Source organism: Callionymus lyra, chromosome 1 (genome assembly GCF_982586985.1).
Source record: "Callionymus lyra chromosome 1, fCalLyr1.hap1.1, whole genome shotgun sequence".
In the NCBI taxonomy this organism is placed as follows: Eukaryota; Metazoa; Chordata; class Actinopteri; order Syngnathiformes; family Callionymidae; genus Callionymus; species Callionymus lyra.
The window spans coordinates 24,799,333-24,811,594 of NC_141818.1; the positions used below are offsets into that span (position 1 = coordinate 24,799,333).

The 12,262-nt window shown below is 38.4% G+C and overlaps 1 protein-coding gene across 1 annotated transcript; it reads left to right on the forward strand.

Annotated features, from left to right (window-relative positions):
• Window positions 1-8,787: 8,787 nt before the first annotated feature.
• On the forward strand, window positions 8,788-9,636 carry LOC148088633 (transcriptional and immune response regulator-like). The gene has a single exon (XM_087810950.1). It carries the CDS (start codon window positions 8,854-8,856, stop codon window positions 9,154-9,156), a length of 303 nt encoding a protein of 100 aa, XP_087667076.1. The 5' UTR covers window positions 8,788-8,853; the 3' UTR covers window positions 9,157-9,636.
• Window positions 9,637-12,262: the final 2,626 nt, after the last annotated feature.

Here is a 12,262-nt window from a genome sequence, read left to right on the forward strand (position 1 = left end):
ATAGCTGAGGTAAAGACACGTTTCTCAATGTCTAATCATGTTATTCCTTCAAAAGTGTTTTGCTCATAGTGATGTTGATGTTATTGTCGAGATCCACACCTGCAGCCTTCACTAGGATTTACCAAGAATGCTAAGATTTGTTAATGCGAACTGCAGGATGAAAAGCTCTGGCTTTCTAGTGGTTGACTGTATTTACAAGTATTTGTGAGCAGCAGCCCTTCAGCGTTTTTCAGGGTGCTTTGATGCATCATTCCTTTCCTTATGAGTGTGTAGAGGTAGAAGCACATGCAGGACTTTCACTGGATCTCTCACATCTCACTTCCAAACAGCTGTGCATCTAACATGTGCCTCGTGCTGATGCTGCAGACACACGAGACCTCGCTGTTGTTGTCCTCAGATATTGTACTGTTCTTGTTCACGTGAGTGCCTACAGCTTGATAAGAAATTCCCACGTCTCTGACATCTCCCCTCCAATTATCCTCTAGACAGACATGGGAGGTCCTGGTAGTGTGATCAGTCATCCGCAAAGCTTGCTTTCCCCCGACCGGTTTGAACCAGCCTGAAGCAGAAAGTGCAGCTCGCTGTACCACCGCACTGAGCGCTGAGAAATCCCGGACTCATAGATTTTCTACCAGGAGGTCCTAGTTCCTCTTAATCCTGCCTCTTTTTCACAATCATACCTTTCTCAAGCTTTCTGCCTCAAGTGGCTTCACCATTCCTCTTTTCTGTGGGATACTGTTGAGGAATGTACAGATACAGAAACTACTGACCAAATATCACTTAAATTCACGATTAATCCATTGCGTGGTTACAGAAATAGGGAATATGACCACATGATACAATGCTGTTCTAGTTTAATATTTTATGTTCCTGATAAAATGTAGTATATTATTATTGTTATTAATGATATACAGACATTTCAATAAATGATCAAATGAGTTTTCACCCCTCCAAGTATATATGGTGTTGTTTGTAAAGGAGTAGAAAAAGAATAAACTTTGTTGGTCTGCTAAAGTTTTGTTAATCAGGGAAACTGATCTTCTGCTATTGGATGAACCATATATCAGGATCTGGCAATCCAAGAAACATTTTTGAGGTTAATGGTTCTAAGCTTGGAAAATAAATTCAAGCCGACCTCTCCATAGTTCATCAAACTGATCAGCCAGTTTTTAACCATTTTGTTTACTACCTGGTAGGTCAGTGTCATCGCAAACAAAAGGGACAATGAGTAAGAATGAAGTAAATATTTTCAGACAGAAGAAATGTTGAGCTACACACCCTTCAGCAGGGATTAAACATAATCTAGTATTGCTACAACTAAAAATATTTTCACGCAGAGTAAAATCCAGAGTTTAAGGTCTTTAAAACAGTGTTTAAAATGCCTCAAATTTAAGGACTTTCTAGACAAATGCCAGCAACCAGGAGATAACCACATATGACAGTTATTTCTAGCTGTGTCTTAAGATAAAACATTCATTACAGTCGTCCTTACAAGGAAGCAGGGCTTCCCTTGTAGTCACTGAGTCACTGCCTGTTTGTGCTCACTGTTGTGGTAACCAGGGCAAACTTCAGCCGTCACCAGTCTGCCGTCCCACTGACTCATGTTGTCCTTTTGCTAAGTCAGTAATAGAGACAGCCAACCAGAAGTCAACCTGTAGGGACTGCAGCAGTGGGTCTGTTACTTCACCTGAGGGTGAAGGTCACTGCCCTGGTCATGCAGCCACTGTTAATGATCAGCTCAACACAACATTTGATGTTTTGTTCCCGCTGTTGAATTTTGACTGTTGACCTGCCGTCAAAGTGACAAATCAACTTTTATATAACCAAGACATTTCCCCATGACTACTTACAAACACCTTCAACTTTCAAATAAAACCTTCAAACCTTCATGTATTGTCATAAAAGAAACACAATGTGTACTTTATTTTGTATATTTAAAGGTTTAATTTGGTATTCATTTAATAATTGAATTCGATACTGATACTTTTATCTTTAAAGGCAACTAATGTAAAAATTCACAAAACAAGAGTGAAATCGACCGTTTTGCACAAGTGCATTTACTATAAAACACAACTTTATAATCAATTTGAAGATACATCAAACAATTTCTTTAGACATTATTGTGACAATGAGTGATGTTTTGTTTTCACTGTGTATCAGGGTTGTTGTTGGTCTATATGTGGAGTCTCATTCGATCAGCAATAATGTGTTCAATTATAAAAGATGTGACACTAACTAAACCAACCTTTGAATCATTACAAACAATATGATTGTTTTGACACTACATGTTCCTTCTAGCCATCTAGAATTAGCTAATTTTTCCCTAATATTTTTGACAGGAAGCCTCGATTTTAATTATTTAAATGAACAGAATAAAAAAATTGAACGTAAACCTAAGTAAAAAAATTTACTAAAGGTTTAAATATATGTGTGCAGAACACATATTTATACTTCCATTCATTTCAGTAAATATGAATAAGATACAAGAAGGTGATCTATTCATTTATATGAAATAAATGTTTGTTGTACAAATGTGTTCCTGTGTGTTTGTTTAAGTGTCACTATAAGAGGAATTATAATGTTTTGATTAATAATAAATATAAATAATACAATTAATAAATAAACTTGCACAAAACGGTCGCTGATCACTTTAAAAAAACGTTTACTTCATTTTTTTTTTTTTTCAATAAAGTTATATTTTTGAACATGGTACGCAGGGACGTGCGATCAGCGGAGGCAGGTGAGGCAGTGACTCTCAATGCGCAAACAATCCTAAACTGCATTGATACATAAAATTGTTGCCGTATCTCTGAATGTCACCAATATAATGCTCACAGATTTATTTGCCTTAATTTTCCACAGTCTGACCGATTTCTTTAACTATTAAAGTTTAATGTAATAAGGGTCTTATTTAGTTTTGCTGATCGGAAATATAACCGCAGTGAAAAGGCAAAGCTTGAGGCACATGCTATTGAGCCTCCTCAAACTATGTCACATCTCTATTGAGGCGGAGAGACTTTTAAAACTAAAGGTAATAATATTTGTTTTTCTCACGCTTATATTGACCCATTGAACACTCAATATGTATCTTTATGATAATAGACGTTGGCCCTTTCTGTGTAAATCTAGCCAATCACAGAAGTCACCACACGATATTAACCAATCAGAAGCTACAGAATGCGGGTCTATCACGGAAGGCACCAACCAATCTTAACTAATCAGAGGCAACAAAAGGCTGGTCTATCTTTCATTACAGCAACAACAACGTGTGATCAAGTCATCGTCACTTAAAATTTTAATGCAAATACAGCACTGACATCATAATGCTGTCAAGCTAACCGTCGCTCGGGATTCTTCACTCTTGAGCCAAATTTAATTATGGAGAGTTCTCGCTAAACTTAACAGTAAATTCCACACAGTAGAAGGAAATAAACATGCCGATTTCAAAATAAGAGCGTTTAAACAGCTTCCTTGTAATCCTTTTATTATCATGGTCTTACTTGATACTGTTTAAAATCAGTGTTTACGCATCCTTTTTCAATTGATCGGTTAAAACGGATTTAGATTTTCAGCCAATTGAAAGGCTTCAGATAATTAAGTATGGCAGGTTAAAGATTTTTAATATAGAATTTTAAATAAATTGATAATAGTTCAGCTATGACTCTTATGTCAATGTCAAAGATGACAGGTTTATGAAGCTATAAACCAATATTCACCCACAATCGACTGCCATAGATCTAGAGGATGTAGACTAACATCACACAGAATATCACAACAATTCAATATAGACTTAAAACCATCTTAGTCAGATGTATGCTTTAACTGGCATGGAGGACATCAGTTTAATAAAATCATAGAAATCGTCAATTTTTTCAGGCAAACATTAGAGACGTTGATCCAACTGTCAGTACATGGCAACATTCCTGCTGCAAGCCTCTGATATTAGAAACCATGGTTGAAGGTAAGCTCTAAGGTAAGCTTTTTGAGACCCCATATGTCGAAACAAAGTCCACACATGGTCTGACTATACCTGAATTCACAGGCCAGTGCTTCTACGTCATCATGTGATCATCTGGGTGTTTTGCTGAAAGTTGCTTGGTACTTTATGGTATTGTCTGTTGGCACTCATTTTAAATTAAAGGGCTATAAATTAAATGATAGTGTATTGGAAAAGTAATTTTCTGTTGATTGAAATAAGAATATCAAACTCTAGTGTGAAAAAGTGTTAAAAAAAAACCCAAATAATTTTTGAAATAATTAATTTTTAAGCTATTGCGTTATCTCTGGGTCAAGGTGACCCGATGGCCCAAAAACAAAGGTGTTTGAGGTATCCCTTGGTCATGATAAATGACCTTCGCCACTGCGTATGTATTTTTGGAAGCCAGGAAGGTTGTTCATCTTGACCTTCACCTTAAGCAGTGACGTCTCATCATCACAATAGTGTGTTAACTGTAGTGGGTCAATTTATTATTTCAACAGTTCTGAATAAAAAGAAAACCAAAACTAAATGATTTGTTCTGGAAACCAGGACAGCCACGGTGGTCTCACCCTCAGGCGTTCATCACTCTGACCAACTGTGATGAAGCCTGTTTGAGCCGGTTCAGCGTAACAGTGCCCGGGTGTCCAGGCGAGCACAGACATCTAATCTGCCTGAAAAGGTCAGCCCCTGGTGGGGGGGTCTAAAGTGAGGCAGAGACAGGAGGAAACATTAACTCTGCTTTGCGTGCAAGTAGCTGCTGGTCTATTGTGCGTTTGAAGCTGCTGCCCTCCCTTGCTGGATGTCCCACCACACCTTTACCGGGAAAACACACGGTGATTCCATTGTGTTGCTTCCAAAACGATATGCTGAAAGAGAACTAAGCCAACTAATAGCTTCTTAAGAAACTACTTTGGCTTGATCTTAAGGTCCTCCTAAAAGGGCATCTATGAAACACATGTATCTTTACGCTCTTTCTTAGCCAAACCATTCTTAAGAGCTTTCTTACATCCTCTGGAAGAATCAAATCTGGGAAACCCGGTCAACCTCTCAACCCCACTCATACTTTCTGCTACTGACAGTTTGGTAAATAAATGTTTGGTCTGGTCTGCAACCTTGATTGCTTCAAAACATTTTTTAAGTGTGACACCCCAGAAAAAAATAAAAGGACACTTGGCGCCTGACACAAATTGACTGTTAAAGTATTTGACTTTATGAGATGAGTTCCCCTCTTGGCGCCTCAGCAGAGATTCATCACAGTGCTGTAAGCAAACTCAATTGGCGGAACATTATGCCTCAGTTTGTTAAACTGATGGGTCGATTGCATTTAGATTCTGGATCAGATTAATCTTGACGATAAATGAATCTGTGCTATTTTAAACTGATGTAAAGGAAACTCAGGCACTCAAATGAGGCCTCAACAATATGAAGCCAGATGGGAGTAATGATATGGTAAATTGTAGTAACATTTACTCAAAAAACGAACAAAACTAAATTAAATTGTGTTTTAAAAGTATCACATTAAAAACTACTTTTCTCAAATTATATGACTTCTATGAAACACAATGACTTGTTTCCCTAAAACAACCCTGGGCAGAATCATTCTACCAAAAGTTGTTATCTTTTAGATATTACATAACAAGTATTTAGATTTTGTAGCACTAGTCTGTTGGAGAGCCTGTGGCGACTTGTTACACAACATTCTTTCCATCACATTTGTCAAGCCAATTCAACTATTCTTAATTTACTGGCATGTGGCTTCCTATTATAATGACATGTCTCCTCCTCCAGCACTGTGACTAGAGTGTTCAATCGTGATACTCCAAATCTCTCACTTACTTACAGATGAGCTCCAGGAAGGAGTTTACTAACAGCATCATTCAAATACATGATGTGAACGTTGTGGAGACATTTTGAAAGACTCATTTGTGTGTGATTTTAATTCCATTCTCTAGGAATATAGAGACAAAATGAATTATAATCAAAACCAAACACCCCCAAAAAATTAGGTTGTAGTCTACAGTATATGCAGACTGACAGTGGCTTGTATCTAATATGTTTTTTAATTTCTCTTTCAAGACGGTGTAACTGGGGTAAGTTGTTTGTAAGGGAGGAGATGCAGAATGAAATACAAGCAGCTGGAGGTTGCAAGTAAAATCATGAACATGCAACTATATTTGAAAAAATAAATTATTTGTACATATATAGCCTGCATCTGTTTTGGATTTCTTTTTAGATAAATGAGCAGTGAAGTATTTTTCAAGTTCATTCCATCTGCTTTTTATTATTATTATTATTATTATTATTGTATTTTTTACAGTTGTTTACCTTCTATCTTCTTGGGGAAACCATTATCTTCCTGTGTGCATTATCTGCCCAACTTTTATTTCTCGTTCTTGTGCTCTGGTGGTTCTAACCTATGAAAATGGAGCTACATCATTTTACAAGTTGCAGGTTCAAAGTGTGTAAAAAAGGTAATGTCTTATAGTCCAAAATGTCTATTTTTATTATTATTATTATTATTATTATTATTATATTTAATCATAATTTGTATTATCCTCAAAATGTGTAAAAGATATAGTTTGGAAACATTAAAGAAAGTGTGCATTTTCAATAGCAAAAAATATTCATCTAAATGACAAATTAGAAGAAGAAGAAGTCCTAAATAAGACGATTACAAAAGACAAATAGTTTATTTATTTTGAGAATTGAAGTGGGAATGATGTTGTTATAAAGCAGTTCAAAAATAAATGTGTTCATCAGAAACATTTTGGCCTTGCAAAAATCTTTTTTTCTGTAGATTCTCATTGCTAGAGGCTGTGTACAAACAACCTCAACTGTCCCTGAATGATAAGAAAGACCCCTCACCTCCAGGGTCAAAGTATGAACTGAAGGTGTGAACTTACAGCAGATAAAGTAAATGTCAGGACACAATCAGACTTGTCTTATGTGTTGTCTTGACCTTTTAAGTATTTGTTTTATTGAGTATTGTTTTGATTTTTTAAGCGCTTTGTGACCCTGGTCATGAAAAGCGCTCTATAAATATAATTTACTTACTTACTTACTTACAATCACGGCTCCTCTTACAAACCAATCATTGCTCAGATGTTTAAATCTGTCTCCTCCGCCGTCAGTTCATCTTAAATCTCACAACACCTCCAGTCCTCATGGCTCTACTTCCAGGGACTTATCAAGTTGCCTTGATTGTAGCGCCAGATCCAAGATTGCTTCCTTGAACACTTATCCTCACTATACTGAACTGTGTTGATGAAATGTTCAAAGAAAATTGTAATTTTAACACAATTGAATCCCCAGATTTACAATTGTCCACACAAATGTACCCATAAATAAATCTAGTGACAATCAAGCTTTTTTCTAGCTGCAGTATAGAGCACAACTAAAGAAAGAGGTGTTTGGAGGAGAGAAGAATGGAACAGGACTAGTAAGATAAGCTGGACGTTGACCATCAGAAGATGTTTATTTGTCTCTCTATTGAGTCTTATTTTCTTATCTATTTAAAAGACATTTTGGTTCGTTTTTGTAAGCTTAGTCAAGTTATGTAATCCATCACAATGTAGAGGTATTTAACATCCGTAAGCAGTCTTATCTCTGATGTTACACAACCTGCGGTCACCTCAGTGCAAGAAAGCAATGATACGACCAGTTATAAATGTATTGTCCAAGGGTGAATAACTGCTCAAAGTTAATGTTTCCATTGACCAGCTACAGTCCTATTGTGCTTTTGTCAACTCTCGTGGTAGTAAATATGTCACATCCAGCAGACAAAGTTACATTCCTGGTGGGCAGTCGTAGCGCCTATGCCAGCACAAGACAGTCAGGCCTTCTGCTGCGACTTATTGTTCAAAGAAACCTGGAAAACATGGCAGTCGGCAAGGATCTGGGTATTGTTTCACTTTAACCCGGGCAATGACCAACAGCTTATTGTTCGGCTCTACACAACGTCAAAGCTACTGCAGACTAAGCACGCTTCTCTGGAAACTGGACTTCCTGCTCTTGCTGCTCTCACTGAGTGTCCATATAGGGTCTACAAAACTGTTGGCAGCACCACACTTGGCCTTCTAAACGTACACTTTTCTTATGAAAAATTCTCCATCTGAGTTGTTTATGACAGGGCTTGCAGCTGAGACGGGAACGCCTTTAGGAGTTTATCAGATCAACCGCCCTTCGGGGTCCGTCGGTCAATTTCACTTGTAAACAAAACTCACCGGCTGTGTCTGAAGAAAAAGCAGAGTGAATATTTTTAGCACTGCAAACTGAAATAGAAAGATGCAATCTTGAGTAGCAGTTTTGGGAAAGCAATAAAAACAACCTAATTACCAACTTCCCACAAAAACACTTAACAACATTATATGCAAAAAGCATTTACGGTTTTCAATGTTAATGTATAAATGAATGTGGCATGAATAAAGAAATCACCTTAAAAACAACTGCCTTTCAATAACCTTATTTTTAATTTTTGTTTTAATGTAACGCAAATCATTAGTTAACAAATAGCCATGATATTATTGCTAATGTTTGTATTGTTGGCTATTATATTATTATTATAGGTTACAATGTTCATCTTTAACAATAATTTGACATTAAAATGCTTCTATTTAAGACTATGCAACACATAAATAGACATTTTCCCGTGAAAACATTTCACGTGTCCATTGGTTTCATCAGCATCTGAGTTACTACAGTGCATCTGCTTCACAACGAGTGACGTCACCGCGGGTGTTCCCCCCCTCCCTTCTGCTGCAGGTATAAAAACTCGGATCGACCCTCTTCCACTTCACTCTGCACACAGCTGAGCTCGGAGAGACGCGCTGACCCTCCCCTCCTCCTCAGAGCCCACCGGACGAACAAAGACAAACATGTCCACCTACGCGAGCTCCGAGTGCCGCCGCGTGAGCCCCTGCGTCCACGGCTACAAGTTCGACACGGCGCACCGCAAGAAGGCTGTGGCCAACATCTTCGAGAACGTCAACCAGGACGCGGTGATGAGACTCTTCCAGAAGACGGGCGACATGAAGGCCGAGGAGCGGGTGAGGAGCATCTTCTCCTACACGCACGACCCGGAGGAGACGTCCCGCGCGCTCATGGCACTCAAGCAGAGGAAGAAGGACAAGTTCCTCCAGATCGCAGGGATGCTCCGGCAGCTGCTCCGAGTGCGTTGATGCCGCCGCTGGAGACCTGTGCGTGTCTGAGTCGCGGCCATCGAGCCGCACGTGAAAACACTGGCGTTAGTGCCGCAGAAGCGACGGTCCTGTCCCGGGAGCAGCGCCCAGAAGGAGCTCGCGTGAGGACGACGTGAAGCTGTGACCTCATCTGCCGAGGGGCCCGGAGGAGAGTCCTGCCATGATGGAGAGAGCGAGGAATGATGTGGATACGATGGACGAACACATGTACCTTTGACACTTGAATTCCTTAACCATCCTCGAGGATGTTGGACACACACCTGGTCCTGGTGCACTGGTGTGAAGCTGCACTTCAGCGCCAAAGAACTGAGATGCCTGTCCTGACCACATGCCTTGCCTTTGTTATATGAACACAGTACCAAGTGTTTTTTTGCAAACAATGTTACAGCACAATGATTTGCATTGATGATATTCCTTTGTCTTTTTTTCTATAATAAATTATTGAATTATCTTCAAGAAGTTAAGCATCTGTCATGATTTCACTCCAAATATTACAGATGATGTATTGAGTGTTACTCTTTGAAGGAAATCTGAAGTTGAAATCAATATCAGAATAACATGAACTATTATTATGGTATATATGGCTGAAAGACCGGCACTAGGGCTACAACAAAAGTGAAAGTGGAGAAAAAAAGCTAACATCCATCCTGAAAACAACAAAACAGTGACATTGAAATGATGGAGATTTGAAAATGTCTCTTTGTTTGGTTGACATCACATACAAACCCTCTTTAGGTTGCCACAGCACAGTACCACATCAGACCGGTAAGAACCAGTTTGACTCAGGTTGGGAGGGAGCGCTCTCCACAACGTGTTTGCGTTGGTGTCGCTTTAATCATCCAGCTCACGAGATAAGAGCTGCTCTAAGTAGCATTTAGGATTTAGGAGCGTCAAGGCTTCTTTCCTCGACTCTGCTCTTTGATTTGTCTCAATGAAAAGTGTAATGAATGGCCCCTGAACCATATATTAGGCTGTCTGCCTCTCCACAACAACCTTCTTTGCAGTATTTCATTGGACTTGGGCGTGAATGGCTGGCTGCTGACACAGAGATCGCCTGACTGGTCGTCTGCTAATCTGCTTGCTCTGATAGCCTCCCCACCGGCTTAAACCAGTTCCAGGATTGTTGTGCATGACGACATCGTGTGTTTGTAGCATGTGCTCAGTGATACGAGGTGTTCCAGTGTCACTTGCGCCTGCCAGAAGGTGGGGCGTGACTCTCAGGTGAGTAATCACCTTTGACTCTTAAGGTAGTGCCACAGCTAGACACAAATCCTAGTGAGGACATCAACCTCTTATCTGTAATAAAGTGTAGCAACCAAATACAATGAATTAAGAGCAGTTTATTTATTTTTTTTCATTTTGAAAATTATTCATGTGGATGCATTTAGATATATACAAAGATCTTTCTTTAAAAAAAATATGTACTGTATGTACATATAGTTTTAACACTTTGTCAAGGTCTGTTTTGCAAAACTGCTTTGAAACTTAAATTGAATATTCCACCAAACTGTTTATCATGGATTAAGAGGTTTTAGTTTGTCTTTTAATTCAGTACAGTGTGTTTAGTTTCACAACAATTATTAGTAAATAGATGATATTGAAATGAAACCTGACAATAGCATCGAAAAATGTGCCTCTAAGGTTCAAAAGGGGATATTGTTGTGTGTGTGGATCATAAGCCAGCATTTATATGGAAAACATTGATATAAAAAGTCTAAATATGGTAACATAACTTTATTTTTCTTCAACGAAGGATACTATTGTTACATCACAGCTTATTTAATGATTATTTTTACCCCAATGTTTGACCTCATCCTATCTAAAGTTGCTGACCTCATGGCATTTTTTGTTTATCCACTCTCTATTTTTGCAGTTTTATCTTTGAACTGTCTCATTTGTTTGGCTTGTGCAGGAAGCACTGTATTTATCATGTCCCTTTTCCCCTTTTCTAGGGTGATCCAATTGTTCATAAAGCCAAATGTTCAAGGCAATTGTCTCCAGACTCTTGTCTCTCCACCTCTTCCTGCTTTTCATACCTCTTACGCTCACCGTTTGATGTCAAGAGACACTGCGGCAGACGAGTGTGTGTCTATGTGTGACTGAAACACACCAGTGTGATGATATTATAATGTAATTGAAGATTATATAAAGTATAGTTCCTTTATAAAACAATACAATTCAATGAGAGAGAGCAGTTTATTTATTTTGAAATATACTGAAACTGTGAAAGAGTATTTCACATGCTGAACTGTAACTGAAAATAACCTTTGCCTTGCAAAGAAAAGTCCTTCCAGTTAGAACTGGATTAGACCATGTTCTCATATTCCTTTGTCTAAAATTCCCACCCAGAAAGATGAAGCGTTCACGGGGGAAGCACGATGATTACAGGGCGGGGAGTGGCAGACAGACGAGCTGAGTCCAGCGCAGACCGGTTCAAGCCGAGGTCTGCGATGAGGAACTAAGCGTGAGCTGTACGCAGGATTAGTCAGCACACGGCCTGGGGATCTTCGCATGAAATCAGCAGTCGAAGACAAGCTGTTGTTTGTCAAATGACACACACACACAAAGGAAATATTCGACTGCTTTACTTATTGATTTTATTTCAGAAAACACAGCCAAAGGTCTCACAAGAACATTAACTTTGACACATTACTTCAAATATTCCAGGTGTTTAGTTTTAAATTTGGTAGTCAGCTAATGTTAGACACCTAGAAAGTTAATATTAGTGTTCATACCAAATATACATTTTACCCATTAAATAAAAAAACAAAATTCGTTTTTTTTTAAAAAGAAATTAATGAATGAGCATAAACTTAAAACAACCACCCGGTCGTCAACATTTAATGGATCTTTTTGTCAGCATGATGATTGTCTTGAAACCACGGTCAACTTTATCTTTCAAGGTTTAAGACTTTTGAGTTGATCTGTGCTATTTGAGCAGTTTTTCCTTAATTTTTTCTTAATTATCCTGGGGCTACTATGTTTTTCACTGTGTTGTCTTGACCTTTTAAAGTGTTCATATTTGTAGGTATTTGAACTGTGTATTGTTCTGTTACTTAAGTGCTTTGCGAACCTGGTCTATGAA

Excerpts from the sequence above, each read along its gene's own strand:
- LOC148088633 (XM_087810950.1), top strand. The coding sequence starts at position 8,854 with ATGTCCACCTACGCGAGCTCCGAGTGCCGCCGCGTGAGCCCCTGCGTC.